Source organism: Cavia porcellus, unplaced genomic scaffold (assembly GCF_034190915.1).
Source record: "Cavia porcellus strain 051 isolate PalLab524CR breed Dunkin Hartley unplaced genomic scaffold, mCavPor4.1 scaffold_22, whole genome shotgun sequence".
In the NCBI taxonomy this organism is placed as follows: domain Eukaryota; kingdom Metazoa; phylum Chordata; class Mammalia; order Rodentia; family Caviidae; genus Cavia; species Cavia porcellus.
In genome coordinates, this window is record NW_026947505.1 from 17,750,884 (window position 1) to 17,770,429 (window position 19,546).

Below are 19,546 nucleotides of genomic sequence, written 5' to 3' on the forward strand. Positions count from 1 at the left end.
ACAAAAAAGAAATAGGGGTGCGTTGGAAGCCTGGCCATGTATGACCAACACTTGGGCTTTTAAGCGGGCAGAGAGGGAAAAAACTTGGAATAGTTGCCTGCCAGTAGGTCAGGCGAGGTCATGGCCAGTTGCCTGTGGTGTGAGCCATGTTCTTTTGATTATTTCTGCACTGTGCTGGCTTGGATCTTTTGGAAATGTAAAGTATTTCTGTTCTGCAGTTCATTACGTCCAGCAGATGTTGCTTTATGGCTCTGAACCCAAATTTCAGAATGAGCGAGGTATCAAATAACATAACCCTGAAAGCAGGAAAGAGGAAATTGGTCTGCTGGCCACTTACCAGGGAAGTTTTAAGAAGGTTCCAGATTGTTAGCCATGGCTGGTCTGAAGTACAAAGCAGAGCAGATCCCAAGATGGAAAGAAGCTGTGTGACTGCTGATTGCTAAGCCCTGGGAAAACGTTCGCTTACGTCTTGAGAGAAGGGGCACCTGAAGCAGGGAGTTGGCCACTGCATGTCTTCCGCTGCCTCCTGGCACTTGATTCCTGAGGCCTATTTAAGTGGAAAATGTGTTTTTGCCAAACTTTCCTGTGATCTAAGGGGAGGGGGCAAGCAGTGTGAAAAGAAAAAGAATCCATGACTCAGTATTTTCAGGTTGTGGTAAAACCTTGTGCGGGTTGTGAATCTTATTAAAGTCACAATATTGAGTCAGTTCATCAGCACTGAGCTGTGAGACTTGCGTTACGCATATTTTGGAGGCAGGGCTTGGTACAGGTGAATAGATGCATTTTGTGTAACAGTGCTATGACTCCATGCCCTTGCTCCCTTAATGGAAATATACTGGGAAATTCTTGCCAGAATAAACACATTCCTTCAGGAATGAAAGGCTTAGCAGATTTCTAGTTCAGCTGTACTTCTTTCCTGTGAGCAGATAAACCACATAATTTGACATTAGCCTTTATACTCTGTACAGTTCACTGTACTATTGTTGACTCCCTTGGGGGTCATTGAGACCAAGGGTAAGAAACAGACTGAGGTAGCCAGTATTATACTGTAAGAAGTAAAAGCCAGGCATGGTAGCACACAGCTGTAAACCCCGCCATCCTAGGGGCTGAGGCAGGAGGATCACAAGTTTGAGCCCAGCCTGGAAAACCTCACGAAATGCTCTCAAATAAATAGTAAAACACAAATAAACAAAACAGGTGATGCTGGAAATGTAGTTCAGTGTGAAAGCCCTGGGTTCAATCCCCACTGTTACATCAAAAATAAATACATCAATAAATAAATGACAGAAGCAAAATCAAAGATAGAGCATCTGTGTACTTGACAATTTAATTTGAAATAAAAATGAATCTGGCAGACAGTCTGTAATTAGTTTTAGCCTTCTTGGAGAGGCAGGATTAGGACTATGAATCTAGATACATTGAGTTACTGTTCCTCCAAACTTAAAAATCATGTTTAAGAGAAAGATACCTTTTTACTTACACTCTTAAGACTCAGACCTAAAAGTCACGTGAAGAACAGGTTGGTTGTGTAGTGACCACTGGGGCCACTGCGGGGGAGCAGGGGGAATACAGTGAGGTAAACAGGATGCTAGGGCCAGAGAGGAAGGAAATACCCCTTAAACTAAGGGAGGGAGGAGGCAGACAATGGACAATGGAGATTTGAGGAAAGAGGCTCACAAGCACGGCTAGAATTATTCTTGTTGGCCCTGAGCCGTATCCACCCATCACCACCCAAGGTTGTTACCAGGGAGAGATGATAGTGACTGTTTATTCATTCATGTGAATAGCATCAATAAAGTGCTTAAGCAAGGCCGGAGAACCATCTTTAAGGGGATAAAACTGGCCTATTAACACTGTAGGTAACTGTTCAGTGATATTACCTGTATTTGCAGCAAGGGGCAATTGAGTTCTTTGCTTTTTTCTAATACACCAGTTAGAATTAAACGGGGTGGATTTGCCCAGAGCTCAGTGACCAAGCATCTCCCTCCTGCGGAATTAAAATTCTAGTATCCTAAATTGTGGGAAAGGCTGGTTTAGAGGTGAGGTTGTTCACATGCTATTAAAGAATTTTATTTCTTTTTATTTTCAAATTGTACAGGGTGTAAAACTAATTCAGCAGCATATTACTTCCTAGAAGTCCTTCTTGGGAAATAAAAAAGCAATTCAAATTTAGTATATTAAAACGCTTTTTCACCAATTATTGTTTCCACTCAAATTTTGCTTTTTAAAAAAATATTGTATATAAAAGAAAGGCACCATAGCAGAAACATTTCCCTTTTCAGGTAATTGTTGTTTTTCCTTATTCTATAAGTATTGAAACAAAATTTAACATTTCTAGTAGTTATAAGCTCTAATTCAACTTTAGAAGTAGAATAGATGTGAACTATAAATAAAGTATAGTTTACTTGAAGCCACAAAGTACTCTTACTTAATTTTCTTCTCTTCATAGGTAATATGTAAATTAAATATTTGAAGTAATCCCAAACTATTCTTGCCATAATTGAGCGGTTGCCAATAAATGAATGTTAAACTCACTTAAAAGTTATAATATACACAGCAGCAAATTTAATAAATCATCCTTTTATTTATATGGTAGTTCCAAAATTGGGAATTCAAATAATACTCTATTCATTGATTGAAGGTGCATGCTATATAAGAGTTGATTGAGTTTGGCTTATAAATGTAAATGATAAATATTGGAAAAATTTCTTCCTAATGTTATTTATTAATAGCCTATAATCAATATTTATACTATTGTTTTCTGAGAAACAAAGTTTCAGATTTAAGTGAGTCTTAAAGTAATTTAAGGTCATGTAAGCTAACACCCTAACACCCTAGAAACTGTAGATTGTGGCAATTGTTTCTGTATTTCCTAGAGAATGGAAATACATGGAAAAGTCAATTCCTATGTTGTTTTTTCACAGTGGGTTTTTATTGTTTTGTTTTGTTTTGTTGTTGTTGTTGTTTGTTGTTTTTTGCTTTGTTTTGTTTTTGTGGTCCCAGGGATGGAACTCATGACCTCGCGCTTACCAGGAAGGTGCTGTGCCGCAGAGCTGTACCCCCAGCCCTCCACCATAGGTTCTCAAACACATTGTTTTACAAGCGTCTTATAAGCAGTAGCATCCCGAGGGAAACCGTTTCCAAATTCTCCAGCTCAGTGTTATATTTTGAAAGTCGTATGACTTCTTCCTCTTGAACCCAGATAAACCTTGTTTTCTTTTGTATGTGTAGTTGCAGGTATGGCCAGTACACCATGAGCCAGGGAAGCACGACGAAAGCTACAGAGAAGCCTCCATTCGATCGGTCGAGTTCCCAGGATTCCTTGGATGAAATGTCTATGGAGGACTACTGGACAGAACTGGAAAATATCAAGAAATCTAGTGAAAACAGACAAGCTCAAGAGGTGGTGGTTGTCAAAATCCCTGATGGTAATAACTAAATAAATGAAGCTGGCATTCTTGTTGTATGTATTTGTGGGAAGTGGGTGCATAGAGGGGAACAGAACAACCAGAAGGTGATACTGCTAGTTGCCCTTCAACTTGAAAATTGTTTGTGGCAGATGTGTGGATAGAGCTGCCCAGCGAAAGAGGCCTCAGTAAATTCTCTTAGTTTGTAGTTATGGCTCCACCAAGTGTGGCTAAATTTCTTAAGAGTTAAGCTTGGTCTTTGAAAATCAACTAAACTGCATTTGATAACACTCCTCCCACGTAGTTGCTTGGTCTCCAGGAAATGTAGATGTTTACAGAAAGGTCCCGATTTTTAAGTGATACTGTTTTCTAGTGGTCTACTTGATTGCTTTTGATATTTCTTTATTGATTTGTGGCCTACTAGCTTCTAACTTCAACTCACATGCTGTAGATTTTTTGCCTTTGGAGGAGAGCAAAGAAAGTTCGCTGTACTTTTACAGGGTGGATGCCTTTCAAAGAGTTGGGGATACCCTGTTTCTAGCTGTCATTTCTAGAAGGAAAGTTTATCAGACCATTTTTTTTTTTTTTTGTGTGTGGCTGGTTTTCAGGTGTTGTAGTCATAATGATTGAGGAGTACAGATCTACATTGAAAGACAGTGGGGCTGGGGATTTAGCTCAGCGGCATAAGCGCCTGCCTTGCAAGCAGGCAGTCGTGAGTTCGATCCCTGGTACCGAAAAAGACAAAAAAAAAAATAAAATTAAAAAAAAAGAAAGACAGCATGAGTGTTTTTTAACTTCTGAAGTTGCCTCTTTCTTGTGTTTGTCCCATAACTTTTCAAGTCTTTTCCCAACTGTATTTTGCCACACTATGTGCCACTGCACTTGTATTGTAGAAAAAAACGTGTAATAATCTATTTCTTTTTTTTTTTTAATTTCATTCCATTTCTCTAATCTCTTAAATTCAAGCAATCACCAAGCTTTTGAATGCTCAGTTTGGGCACATATTTTATTAGCATTCTTTCTATGCCATCTGTAGATCTGTGAGTACTCTGTTTTGATAATTCAGACGATAGACGAAGGCAGAGAGTGAAGTCTGTGCCTTGTCACCTGCTAAGAGATTTCTTTCTCAGTGAAGTGACTTCTTTACTAAATGATTCAGGATGGAGCTAGTTAGAAATGTCTGTATTAGATTTTCTCCTTGGCTGCACCATTACTTGGAAAAGAATCCAATAATTTTAAAGTTGAGGAATTTTTCTTAATGTAACATTTCTTAGATTTGTTTAAAAAAAAAAAAGCCAAATCACCAGCTCTGTTTCAGTTTCTTTCTTTCTTCCCCAAACATGTTAGTAGTAAAGTCAAGTTATTTGTGGTAATTAATATTGTTTCTTAGTCTTTCTGTCGCTATGTTTCAAGATGGAAGCAGTGTTACAGTGGCCTGCTTAGTAAAATAAAGTAGCATTTAAGCCATGTGTTGCTAGCTGCTTGATAATTCTCTGAAGATAAAAACAATAGTGGCCAGGTGTGGTGGTGCATGCCTAGCACTCAGAAAGCTGAGGCCAGCCTGGGCTATGCAGCGAGACCCTGTCTCAAAAAAAGAAAAAATTATCATGCACAATGTGGTCATCAAAAAGACTGGCCAGAGTGGTTTCTGTGTGCCTACACTTTTTTTTTTAAAACCTTATACAGTTTGAACTTACTTCTGTTGGTTGAAATAAATGACTCTCTGTGGTACTCTGTTTTCCTCGTCATAGCAATTCCAGCTATTTTTTACCTCCAGCAATTTGGTTTTGTATATCTGTACTGAGCCCTACCTAAACAGCATTAATAATAATAGTTGACTGACTTTTTATGTCAATAAACAGAGTGTCTGACAGGAGCCAGGTTATTAACACCCAATTACTGTCATGAAGGAATTTATGTAGTGTAGAAGGATGCACACAGCCAGTGCCATCCCATGTGGCGCAGGCTATGCTAGTACCCTGTGAAGCTCCTCCCCTGCCATGTCCTCAGCCTTGGTTAGCATGTGGCTGGGGGAGCTGCCATCCAGTTTACAGATGAGACAATGGGGTCACCTTGAGACAGAGGGACTTGCCTAGTGGCACAGCTGCAGAATGGACCCAAATCATTGCTGTAAGCATAATGGTTGGAGTGAATCTCTCTATTTAGCCTCCTGATTTTCTGTGATTAAACAGCGTAGTTACCCCTTGATATTCATGGGTGATTGGTTCCAGACTACTGCAGATATCAACATCCACAACTCTCAAGTTCTTTCTATACCATGGCACATTATTTGCATGTGGCCTGTTGGTATTATCTCATATGCTTTTTTTGGTCCTCTCTGGACACACATAAAGCAATGCCCATGCTACTCAGTTGTTACCCTGTGTGACTTAAGGACTGATGACAATGCCTGCACGCATTCAATGCAGGTACAACATTTTTAGAGGATGTTTTCAGTCTGCTGGGTTCAATCATCAGATGCACAGCCTGTGGGATATGGAGGGTTGACTGTAATCCCTGTTTCCTATTTTCAGTGATTTGAATGGATTCAGGTATTTAATTATTTTCCCATATCGTCTGTTTTTTTTTAAACAGGGTACTTTTTAAAATTTGTTTAAAAAATAATGAAATAATATGAACTGATGTGTTGATGGCAGGATTAGAAAGAGTACGTTGAAACTGTATAATTCCCTGTGTCCAGCTGCTGTCAGCTACTGTCCCCTGTCCCGTCAGCCACTGTGAGCAGAAGAAGCACACCTTCCCACAAAGCATCGTGGGACTCTGGATGGCGCTGAACGTGACCCAGGTTGCCAGCCCAGCATCCACAGCCTGGTCTGACTGCCTTGTGTAATTGATGGGAGCAACTTATCTTTTCATCGCTTGCAGTCTCTTAGAAGGCAACAGTATCAGCCTCTACAGTTAATCTGCAAGACGTTGTGGAGGTTAATTACATGTGAAGTCATTTAAGGTTTTGTAATCGCCTATCTATGAAATCACCTTCCATTGGATAGCACTGTGGCCAGCATAGATGGCTGTTGTCCAAGTTTCAGATAATGAATCTGAGCAACACAGCTCGGTTACAATAGCTGAATTTCAGGAAGAATATTTAACAGCTTGTAAAAATTGAACATTTTTGTAATGTGTGATTTAAAAGCTGTTTTGTTTTTTTTTTAACCTTCTGTCTCAGAGGGCGAACTGGAAGAAGAGTGGCTGAAGGAGGCGGGCCTGTCCAATCTCTTTGGAGAGTCAGCCGAGGATCCCCAGGAAAGCATGGTGTTTCTGTCCACCCTGACACGCACCCAGGCAGCAGCTGTCCAGAAACGGGTAGAGACGGTCTCCCAGACCTTGCGGAAGAAAAACAAACAATACCACATTCCTGATGTCAGAGACATATTTGCTCAACAGACAGAGTTAAAAGAAAAAGTAAGTTTTCTTCTCCAATATTGAGGCAAGCGATTAACTCCTGAGCCTCACTTGGACCCATCCAGTTTGATTCAAATGATTACAAATTACTTAGCAGGTGCCAGTGATGACATCTGGGTACCAAAGGTGCCTGCAGTGAACCAACAGGTTTTGATCCCTGCCCTTCTGGGGGTTGTACTGATGGGGCAAGATGCTAGAAGTAAAAACTCGATGTGAGCATCCTGTTGGGAGTAGATGGCATCCTTAGAGTTTTAGATCGATACTGGGAGCATCAGGGAAGGTGTCCCAGGCATTCTGACTGCCAATTATTAGCAATACTGAGACGAGAACAACTAGATCTTCTCTATCTCTTAATGCTTACAGGACTATTTGGGTTTTTCAGACCCAGAAAGGGGAGGGAGTGGAATATGAGAGTGCTAATGGCAGCTGCATTACGAACTAGGGATCCTGAGACATGAAATTGAGTCCCCTTTGTGGCTCGTGCTTAAGCATTATACTCTTGCATATACATGATTGGAGTGAATTCCTGTGCAAATGGTGAACATGTTAATGGAAGATGTTGGAGTCTGGTAGAAACTGAGTAAAGAGGTGTCGAGAAAGGTTGGTGTACAGTATTAGACCTGCGTGACTCAGAACACTGCTGCTTACAATAGGCAGTTCCTATGTTAATTAGCATTCATTCATGAGGAAATCAGGAATTTGTGCAGAATGACAATTATTGTTCTTTCTTTCATCAAGAGTGTCTTGCTGTTGAAAAAAGATAAAGGGTGTTCTTAATGTCACAGTGGATTTACATTCTGGCCCCAGTAGCTTCGGCTTGTAAGATCCACTGAAGTAGTTAAAATGAGAAGGAATGAAGGGACTCTTCAACAATGATTGTAATGGTAACAATGGCAATACCAATCTGCCACCACCACTGAACGTTCAGTGTGTGTTGAGTCTTAGTTATTTTTCTTTCATTGCTGAGATAAAATTCCTGATGCCCAAAATGAGGGAAGGAAAGGTTTATTTAGCTTATAGTTTGTGGAGGTTTCAGTCCATACTCAGATGGCTCCAAGGCAGGGTGGTGTGGCTGAGAGGCATCCATTCATAGCTACCACAAGCAACAAGAGCAAATAGGGTAGAAAGGGGAAAGTATGCCTCCTTCCCTCCCTTTTATAGTATACTGGCTCCACCCCTGGGTGGGTGCAGCACTAACACCACCAATCCCAGTGCTGGACAATGAACCAATCACAAACACTAGATTCACCTGCTTCCATGGCTGCATGAGGGTTTGGGGGACACTCACACACAATTATTGTGCTAACTGCTTTGTCTGCTTTATCTCAATGAATTCCTCCAGCAGGCTTATGAGTGAGGTATTATCGTTTCCTTTCTAAGGCTGAGGCTCATAGATTTTAAGTAATTTGCCCAATGTCCCATAGACACTAAACCCAAATTTGACCCCAAAGTGCATGCTTTTAACTGTTTTCTGTCCTGCTATGTTTCATTGCCATCTACAGTTCTGATACTGAGCATTCTAAATGTGAGATTCTATTTATACTATAAAAGGGTAATAAAAATTTTATGATTCTTTATAAAAATATGGAGCGGCAGGGCTTATAGTTAAAGGTTCTTTGTCTCATGTGCAGGATTTTCGCTTTTGGTAGATGTTTCATTTTTCCAAGAAGTGTTTCCTAGCTACAGATCAATTTGGATGGCCAATTTTGGATCAAATCTAGTCCTTTTAATGGGAATTCTGAGGTCACTAGATTGCTCCAGGCACTTGTCTGACTTACTACCCAGCAGTTATTTGGGATATATCCACTGGTGTCAAAGGACCAAATGAGGTTTCCAGCTGTAGAAAAATGAATAGAAAGGAAATATAGTATTACAGTATTTCCTCCCCAATTAACCCTCCCTACCAGAGCTAAAAGGGCATGAAGAGAGGGAGGAGGCAGAGAGCTGAGCCTAAGCAGAACATGTATTGTGGGACTCTTGCCAGTCTTTGAGAGGATGTTTCTATCGCATTTTCTAGAAGCAGCACTTTCCAGCAAATTCCTGGTAATGTTTAAACCATATGGTTTCAAGTCCAAGGTAATTGGTGGATTGTATCATCTGATGGACTCATTAAAAAATAGCACAAACAAATTAAAATAATGTTGACTCACTCGCATTGCATGCCTTTAATTGAAGCACTGCTGCCCATTAGACATTTGGTTTACATTCCCAGTCCCTCAAGCAAACATGGCCCAGACGCCTTGACTTGCAGTTCTTCTGCAAGAGTGCACATTTACTCTTTCATTTGCAGTGCTTTTCCATGAAGCCCTTGCTAATACTAGGACATACCATACCGCAATGAATACCATCTACCCTGCCACCTTCAGTTGCTAAGGCCAAGAGTGAGACCACATATTCCAAAATACAGGCTCCCAGCAAGCTTAGCGTCTTGCTGAGTGTGCTGTGCGATGGAGATGAGCTGTCCACAGCGTTGTGGATGCAGGAAGGAGGATGCACGGTCCTGTCCTGCAGCCAGCCGATGTGTATGCACCTGTGTGTCACTTCTGGGGTTTGGGACTTGCTGTGCCCTGTACTGAGGCTGATATGCATCTGATTGGACATTATTGGCATGCATGTTCCCCTGCTCTGATGCTTTCCATAGGTTACAGGTGGAAATGGGAGTTCTTTGTGATTCATACCCAGGGTGGTGGTACCACCAGGTCCACTTTTGATTGGGGGTGATGAAATCCAATAGAATGACTGTTTTAAAATTAATTCACTCCCTCAGGCTTCTCAGGGTGGCCTGGCAGGGAAAGAGGAAGTGAGTGTGACCACATCTACTTGCTGGTAGGTGAAGCCAGCTGTGCCATCTCAAATTCGAACCCCAGAGGGCCACATGCCTTGGGTGTCGCTGCCTGACTCCCTTGACAAAAAGAATACCAGCGAGTGTTTTAGGTCTTCATGTCAATTGATTAGTTTTAATTTAACCTTTCATGTATTACTTTTTTTTTTTTTTACAAAAAAATTTCTATCCTCAGCTTGTAACTAATTCAGCTTTGTCTTTTTGTGTTTTCTCTCAGCACTATTGAGATGAAATCCATATATTGTAAGTTTATCCAGTGCAACTTGGTGGGTTTTATGACAGTCACATTCTCCTGCACCATGTCAGTGACAGCACACTGTCATGGCCCCCTCAGAAAGTCCGTAACCAGACACAGCCAGCCCTCATGCTGCCTTCACTGAGGCAGCTGCTAATCTACTTTGTCTTCCTCATTTGTCTATTGTGGACATTTCGCATAGTAAAGATATTAAAATATGCAGAATCATATATGTGGTCTTTTGTGACTGGTTCCTTTTGTGTAGTATGGTGGTTTCAGGATTCCTCCATGTTGAAACGTATTTCATTTTTATACCAAATATTCTGTTGTATAGGTAAACCACGCTTTGTTTATTCATCACTTGCTCAGTACGAGTAGCTTTCTACATGGTTTTTTTTTTCCTCTCGATGAGGTAGTGATATTTTTAATGACAGGGACACTTGACATTTTCCATTTTCCCTGCAATGTTTTGTCTTACGCTTGTGGGTCATCATCACGTATTTGTTCGATGATTGCTTGCTGGTTATAACCATCGTGCTGTCTTTGCCCACTGTGACCGTTGTGTGTCTGAGCACATTTGTCTGTACTCCGCAGGTCAGTAATGACATTATTTACAGTGCCGCTTTCTCAGGTTGTGACTTGGAGATGACTGAATGGCTCATTTTCTGACTAAATGGCTGGTTTTCTATGTTTAGGCTCCAGATGGTCCTGAATTGCAGTCAGTTGGAACAAATGAAAACAAATACCAAGAAAAAGATGGTATGTTGGACTTAATTCTCCCCCTCCCTTTAATTACTGTAATAAACAATTACAACTTTTAAAGATTCTTACCTTTAATTCTAGTAGGCAAACTCTGTTAAAATAACAATGTAAGATCCCAAATGGGTAATTACAGGGAGCTGAATGTAACATTGGGCTTTAGGGTGAAGTGTGTCCCCATCTGACCCAGAGTCCACACATAGCATCCTGAGTGAGTATCCTGTGTTAGGCATTGTGTGGAAAGTTCATTTCCTGCCCTCAGCAGCTCTCCATGGTGGGTTCTGGGCTTCAGCCGTTTTGCAGATCAGACAACTGAGTTTTAGAAACGTAAATTCATTGTTCCGAGATCATACAGCTAGAAGTGCAACCAGGGAATTTAAAGCTTGCTTCTCCAATTAGTAAATGGATTAATTTTCAAAACATTTAGGGGCACTTAAAATTAAGATTTGGAGGGGGAGTAGTTGATTACTATTTTTTTTCAAGCTTTTTCTCTTTGAATATTGAGTTCCAAAATAGAAGTTCAAAGCGGGGAAGAAAATTAATAAGATTCTATTGGTACTTAAAAGAAAAAATTATACCTGTTTTGTCTACAAAAAGGAGGACTGTTCTAAATTAAGCTCATTGATTTAAGCATAACAATTTTGTCCTTAATATTTACTCACCAAACAATAACAACGGTGAAATGTGTTTATCGTCTTAAATGTCCGTGTCTTGGACATTCATGCCGTTAACATTTAGTTTGGAAGTGGGAGATGTGGGTGTCAGGTAAACTAGAGGCCTGGGAGGGTTCCTAGTCTTCCCAATGAAGGTCATGAGTTACCCTGGATTATGTGGGAAACGTTACAGTGTTAGCACCTCCAACCTACTTTTTTTTTGGAACATCTCTCTTGCACTCCTACCTTAAAAAAAAATATGTAGATGTACAGGCATTGACATATGCCTATGTGTTTGCATATGCACACATACATACCTATGAAAGCATTTCATTTTTTCCTGCTCTTCTGTGAAAGTTTCTGTGGCTCCATGGATTATAGCAGAAAATGATTCCCAGTGTTTCCACAAGTCCGTACCCCAGCAAAGTATCTAGTAGGCTGGCAGAGCTGGGGGACAGGCGGACATTTGGTGCCAGCGTTACAATGCTTGGAGCTCTGGGGAAGAGTGCTTGGCAGTTGTATAACAGGTCCTGAGGACGACACTGCCCTCTGTTCGTGTTTTCCTCCATTTCCTCCATTCCTCCATCTGTAAATAGGCAGCATTAGAGAAAGTTCTGGGAAAACAAGTTCACAGCCTCGACTGCAGCAGAAAGGGCAATGTGGCAGCCCTGCTGACTGATTTACACCTGCTTATGCTGGAATGCTAAGTGGTGGGCATGGAGCCCATGATCAGAGTTATGGGAGGACACACTCATGGCTGTCCGAGTCACTGGGTAGCTGCTCAGCACCCGTTTGAGGCAGTGACCCCCTCTCACCAGCCAGCAGAGTTATGCAGACTTTGGAAGGTTTGCAGGGATACACGTGGGAAAGCTGTCTGGACTCTCAAAGCGGAAGTGTCTCCCACTTAGGTCAGGAGGCGTGGATGACAGTGTGTTTTCCATGTTTTTCCCACTTTTGGGTTTCAAACATGTTCAGTTCGTTTTCCAAATTTAACATCATAAAGTTGAATATTGTGTTGACATGTTTACAGTTGGTCTACCACTGCGTATCCATCTTAACTGTTCATCAGATCAACCAACTTTGTAACTCTAGGAGGCTGGTGTGTAATAGATGCGTTTAATATTGGGCATGCCCAAACACTTAGACTTTTACATTGATATGTCTGTCTTTCTTCTTCTCTGATTTCCATGAGAGAGCCAAAAAACTTTAAAAACAAGGGCATTTCTAGGTACTTGGCACAGCTAGAGAACTTTGGGAGATTAGTAAAATACCTAAAACCTATTGCTATTGTTCATTTTAAAACAAAGGAAAACAGATTACAGAAATGAAAACATTGACACTGGAAGGCTTTCAGAGTAAGAGGTTTATCTCAGGATTTCCTTGTAAGTTTTCATGATTAATTCATTGCTTTTCTCTGCTCATTAACCCTCTGTTTCCCGTGGAAGTGCTCTGTCTCCCATTGCTTTAGAATTATTTTCCCTAGTCTCTGCCTTGGCTTCATTTACCATTGGAAGTGAGGCTTTTCATATAATGTATTTTTACTTTTTCCCTATTTCTAGAGGACGCTTCTATGTCTTAAAATGTCCTAAATGGATTATAATCACCAAGCTTTAATGTGTGCACAGCCCAATTATTTGGGTGTATGTTAGGCAGAGGGATTGTTATAATTCTGCCATGGAGTTTTAAAGAAAGTAGTTTTTAAATTGTTGTCTGCAAACTTTTAACTCCTCAAAGATAGCTTCTAATTTAAGAAAATGGCTAATCACTTTTTTCCTCTTAGAATAGTTTCCTAGGAAACCACTATACAGATTCACAGTAAATCACAGTGTACACCAAAGGGAAAATAAGATGGCCTTTGACATTTATGTTAGTATTTTTAAAAAATTAATCATAGTACATACTCTAATGTGTTTTTTAAATGTCAGGCTGTTGAAAGCATAAATATAATATAGGTGGTAGCTGATAATACTAATAGTGTACAGGAGCTTCATATGTGTCTTCATTTGGGAACAGACTGGGTGAATGTTCCCTTTCTCTCTCTGAGATGCCATGAGGGCCTGCTGGACCAGGCACACCAGAAATGTCAGCGTCCAGTGCAGCTCTCATGGCAGAGGATTCAGTGAGGCTGGGCCCTTCGAAGTGGGGAGCCCTGTGCTGACACAGATTGTACACCCTGAAGCCCACCCTGCTTGTTCATGAGAATGAATAAGATGAGATTCACACCAAAACTTTATTTTGATTAAAATAGGATTTCTTAGGGGCTGGGGGTTTAGCTCAGCGACATAAGCACCTGCCTTGCAAGCAGGCGGTTGTGAGTTCGATCCCCGGTACCGATAAAAATGAAAAAGACAAAAAAAAAAACAAAACAAACAAACAAAAAAAAACAAAAACAGGATTTCTCTTTATAGAGTAAACGAGTATGTATATGTATTTTGCAAATAGCCAGCTATGAATATGACACACATTTATTGTTAGATGAGCATTGCCTTCTGTCACTTAGCTGTGTCCCTAAAGCAGCATGTTAGCATGCAAGCATGCCAAGAAGCAGCCTGCATTTATTGTTTTTAACGTAGACATTCTTACCATGAATTGGAGGTCAGCAATGCAAGCAGTCACAGTCACTGGGACCAGAGATTTTCCAGTGTGAGTTTCATTAATTCCAAAATGTGACCAAAAAGTCAGACTTACAAGTATTTCTACCAATCCTAAAGTATGTGTTTTTGTCAATGAGGTGTTTGTTGTTTCTTTCCTGGTAGATTAAGAGAGGGAAAAAAAAAGGGGAAAGCCAAAACAGTTAAACGTTTTACACCAATATCCTTGAAATGTTGATAAATATTCAAAGCTTATTTGACTCATGTTTCTATCTGTGAGCGCTTTCATGCTCTCACATAGAATCAGGTAGAAGTCCTCTTTGTTCCTGTACCAGGTACCTGTCGACCTGACTCCCATGCTGGGAGATTCTTGGCATTAACTTTTGTTTTGGAATTGTTACTATGATGGATAGGTAACACGGTGGAAGGAGGTTTATTCCAGGAATCCATTCCACTATGAGGAAATCATGTGGTATGCTGCTAGCTCCAAAAGAGACCCTATTTCTCTTTTAAGTCCGCAGTGTAGGAAAAAACAATTGTTTTTATTAAATATGTTGAGATTTTCCATCAAGAGTCTGTCAGCTTCCAGCAGTATTTGAGATTTGGATTCCATCTATGAACTGTTATCTCAAGGAAGATTCCACAGTTGAACCGTGGATTTTTAGTCATTCTCTCTGGCCCTTCCTATTCCCCATTGGTGGGATTCCTTGAGTATACTAGTAAAATAACAGTTAATTATTGCCTGGAGAAAATAGTACTCTTCCCAAAGGTTTTTACGTAGTAAATGCATTAGACTACACACACACACACAAACACACACACACAGAACAAGCATTTGAATTGGGTCTTTTTCCTTGTAGGCCAGGCTTCCTGCCTCGCTGGTGACAAGCAGCTGATCCTTCCTGTGCCTGAGGACACGCCTACCTCCATCACAGACATCAACCTGGAGGTGTCATTTGCTGAGCAAGCCTTCAATCAGAAACAGAACTCCAAGGACAAGATCCAGAAGACTAAAGGCAGTGATGCCTCCTTACCTGTACGTAGTGAACAGTCAGATGTTGCAAAAACAACCTGCTACGCTTTTTCAATCATCTTTTTCCTTTTAACACTTAGAACCCATATAAATGTTGAACATAGAATATAGTGAGCACTCTATGCTCATTTGCAGATTGCTTTTGTATGATTTTATAATCTTTCTGCATCTACCCACCTATCTGTATGATTCCCACTTTTTGTTTTGAGATTCTTGGGGTATACAAAACAAAACTGTTCATAATACTTCAGGAATTGAACACCAGCTCATACTTGTAATCCTAGCACTCAGGACAGACTGATAGCCCTGAGCTCAGGGCCAGCCTGGACTACCTAGCAACACCCTGTCTCAAAAACAAAGCAAAACAAAACACCCCCTCCAAAAAAACCCAACCAAAACAACGTTGTATAATACTTCAGAAATTGAACCCTCAACCCATTGGTCTATTGAGTAGGCAGCCGTGTTAGAATTTTCCTGCTTAAGATTGACTCTTATGGCTTCTCCCTTCACTGCTCTGTTTTGGGGTGTGACCAGGGAACATAATGCTACATCGTCAGTCTCTCGTTTTCTTGAAGTTGCTCCCCTTCTCCCTTAGTATTTTTGAAAACCTAGAGCAACTTTCTGATTTTGTCTGGTGGATTCCAGTTAAGCATTTTTAGCCCATCTATGGGCCAGTGGGTATTTATGCTTCCATTGCATGCTCATAGCTGTTGTGTGGCATCGGATAGTCACTGTTGGTGACACACATTTAATCACCAACTTGGCTAAAGAGACGTTCAGTAAGTCTCAGTGTAAAGCGACCTGTTTTGTATGCACTTAGTGCTCATTTGTGGTCCTTAAAACTGGGTGAATAATGTGATAACCCATTGCTGTCATTTGTCATTGTCCCAGAAACAGTAATGAAATGGAAACTTGAGAAGCAGTGGTTTTCTAATTCTTTACTCCTTCTGTGTTTATGGGTTAGCCATCTTCTGTAATAATCAGTTTCCTTGTCTGTGCTTCTATTTTTACTTTTTGGTATTGTTTTGTTTTGAAATATCACTAAAGTCTGGTGGCTTTATTGTTTTCATGCAGGGTTTTATAAATCATTGTCATTTTTCTTTGATGTTCAAGTTTACAGAGCTGTCAACAGTAGGAGCCTCTCTGAGCTGGTTTCCTTGTCACTGTAACCTCATGCATGTCATTCCTCTTCACTGCCCAACACAAGATGTACCAGACTCACTTTGTAATCTCAGACTCGAGAGCAGCTATGTCTCCAAGAAGCTCTAATTCCTGTTAGTAGCAAGTTGTTATTTAGACTCCAAGCTTTGTGTCTCAAGTATTCTCATCGCCACTGAATGCCTTATAATTCAAAAGAATACTTAGACTTTCAAATATATAAAGGTTAAAAAGAACAACATAATGAACCACAAGTACTCATCACCCAGACTAACATGTATTACCCGTAGCCAGTCCCAAAGTATCCAGCTCTATTCTGTGCTATTTCAAAACACATCACCAAATTACATTACATCTGTAAATACTTGTGTTGCTAAAAAAGGGAGGATTTTAAAGACATTATACTTTACAATCCTTAAATTTATATACCCGATCAGTGTTAAGATTTCAAATTGTATCACAGATTTCATGATGTTTTTGTACAGTTCAGCAATCAGCATCCAAACAAGGTCTATATATGCAAATCGACTGATGTCTTTCAGGGCTGTTTATCTCCTCCATTTCTTTCTTCCCCTGTCCTTTTCCCTTTCTCCTCACATCTGTCTGAAACACTCATCCCTGTGTTCCTTTCACCTCCTCTCCTCTTCTCCTCTTCTCTCTTCTTCCTCCCTTACCTCTTTCCCTTCTGTTTTCCTCTTTTTTCTCTCTCTGTGTTGCTGCCTCTGTCTTTCCATCCAGCCTTTTGACTCCGTTCCTCAGACTTTATTTGTCGAAGATACCTGGTTATTAAGGGGAGAGATTTCTTTCCCCTGGCTGACTTGCTCTCCTGGTACAGCTGCAAATCTGCCTTTATTAAGTGGCTGACTTTAGATGGGTTGGATACAGGTTCTGTTTCTTGTCTAGGCAGGTGATGACGTGTTCTCTTTCAAGAGACTCGTGTCTAGTTATATTATTTTTGGTGAAATTAATAACTGCTTAGGATCAATACCAGGGTTCTTAAGTTTATTAATGTTTATAAATGTTTGATATTTACCTCCCTTTTTCATTTGTTAATTTGGATAATTTAAGAAAAACTTCCTAAAAATATTTCCCAGTTTTCAAAAATGTTTTAAACTGATTCCTTAGCAACTTTAAACATTGACCAGTGTGTTTCTTTTATAAAAATAATGTCTTAACTCATGGATTCATATATATTTGATGTGAGCATTTCCAGGATTATCTGGCATCTTTTTTGTCCCAAACCTAAAATCACACTCTTCTGCAGGAGCCCCTGGTTCCACTTAGTAGAAAGACACTTTTGTGCCCGTAGCCAAGACAGTAGATGTGTTCGGTTCTCTGAGTTTCAGTGTTTTTCAGAGGACAGAAGCAGAACTGCTCTTCTGCCTCCTTGCTGGGTGTTGTGGAAGATGTATGTATTCTTTACCCTACGTTCATATACAGTGTTATCAGAATAACAACATTAACACGATCACCAGCCTGCACACTAAAAGTATTGAAACCTGTTTTTCTTTAATAGTTTGTGTCTGTGAGATGTATCCCAGCAAGGATTGCACATATTAAAATTATCATGCTGTAGGGTGGTAATTCTTGGGCTAAGTCATCAACTGCATACCTGGTTGGGTTAATTTGCTTCATTTTATTTTCAGATTTAACAGTTTGATTGAAATATAACCTTGTTTTATAATTGTGTAAAATCTTTATATGATCCAAAGACAAATCTAGAAACAAGGTGTGTACAGATCTAGCTTTGACCCCTGAGCGAGTCCCCTACTCCACTCCTCCTGTTGGAGGCAAACTTCTTATTAATACTGTGGCTTACCCATAAGTTTTAAGTAAGTAGTAGTTCACTATACACACCTTCCTAACTTTAATTCTATTTGTTTATTTTCTTAGTATATCCTTAAAATCTTGCTTTAGTAAAAAGTATCTCATTCCTTTTTACAGATACACTGCCCTCCACTGTACGATTGTATTATAATTTATACAACCAGCGATGGCAGATGTTTGGTTATTTCCAGGATTTCTTGTGTATTTTGAAGAATCTGTTCTTAATACCTAGTGGAAAAGTAAAGAAGTTTGCAAAATTTGACATCAAGTGATGATCTACACCCTCAGATGATGCGTTCTTAGGGATCGCAGAAGATGGAAAGGCTTGCAATGGAAGGATTGTAGGCTATAATTAAACAAGATGCAGATACACTTGACTTTGGTTGGCTCAAAACAATGGCATAAAACCTAATTAATCTCCACTTGGGGGGTTGCTAAAACAAAACTTTCTCTCCCATTTTATTCCCCATTTAATGAACTAATCTGGACATGCTACCATCTTGGTTCTGTTCATTTACCCCAAAATGACATTTCTCTTCCAGAGTATGAGCTTAGATTAATATTTGGAATCACATGTTAAATTATCAGGGGCATGCTCTTCATAAGTATTATTAATCTGCCTATGTATTTGTTTTTACATGTGCCGCATCTATTAGTTTCCACAACCTTTTTAATCTAAAAAGTGTTGTAAAGATTAACATGGTCAATGAAGTGAATATTTATATTCACTTCCCTGCAGCAAGTATCAAGGAGATAAAACCTTCATTCCCATTTCTACCCCACACTTCCCTGGCTCCATAAATAAGCAGAGGCTTTAGGCAGTGTGTGGTTCTCCAGTGACCTCATTTAATATTTACTTCCTTTTTCTTAGTGCGCTGAGCAGTCCTAGTTAATTCTCTGTGATCTTTCCCAGTGGATTCAAATTGCCCCTCTTGAATTTAGGGATCCGGTTTTATAACCTTTAATGTGCTTTAGTTTGAAAATTTAGCTACCGTGCATGGACGCACTCAGAAATAATGCTGGCAGTTCCTCCCTTACCAAATGATCTTTGAGAGGTAGACATTATTCTCCCTATTTTTTATATTAGAGAGAGTACATGGCATGCCAGGCCTGACTCGTGTGACTAAGCCTTTGAAGGTTTTGCCTTTCCACACTGGGGCTAAAGGGTTTCCATGGGGCCAAGTTCATCACTGGAGACATGCCCCTTGGCCCCCTTGTAGTGTAAGACCTGTGAAGAGGGGTATGGGCAGAGAGTGCTTCCTTGTTAATCTACATAGGACATGGGAAAAGTGACCTTCCATTTAAAACAGTGTTTCATTTTCTCTTTAAACTTTTTTTTAAAAAAGGTAAAGAGCTTTTCTCCTGATGAAATTCCACTGTTGTCTCTGAGCCAAGGAACTCAACCATTGAGTCTATTAACTAAACAAAAATGATGAGAAACTTCATACATATTTAAAGGGGCTGCCGGGAGCCCAAAATTGGGATAAAGAGCTAACGCCTTCATTAAGCCCAAATAAATAAATAATCCCACACTGTATGTTGGTGGGTAAATCCAGTGTTTGAACTAATCAGATTTTGGGTTTCTCTAAACATTTACCTTGGGTAATGCTTTAAGAAT

The 19,546-nt window shown here is 40.0% G+C and overlaps 1 protein-coding gene across 4 annotated transcripts in view; it reads left to right on the plus strand.

The window, feature by feature from the left end:
• Positions 1-19,546, plus strand: part of Arhgap18 (Rho GTPase activating protein 18) — a 177,374-nt gene that overhangs the window by 113,493 nt on the left and 44,335 nt on the right. For all 4 annotated transcript variants that reach the window (XM_063232870.1, XM_063232869.1, XM_013151040.3 and 1 more), the window contains exons 2-5: positions 3,232-3,428; positions 6,595-6,830; positions 10,603-10,666; positions 14,771-14,946. In XM_063232870.1, coding sequence (XP_063088940.1) covers positions 3,254-3,428; positions 6,595-6,830; positions 10,603-10,666; positions 14,771-14,946 — 651 coding nt within the window. In that variant the 5' untranslated portion in view covers positions 3,232-3,253. The remainder of the gene's footprint in view (positions 1-3,231; positions 3,429-6,594; positions 6,831-10,602; positions 10,667-14,770; positions 14,947-19,546) is intronic.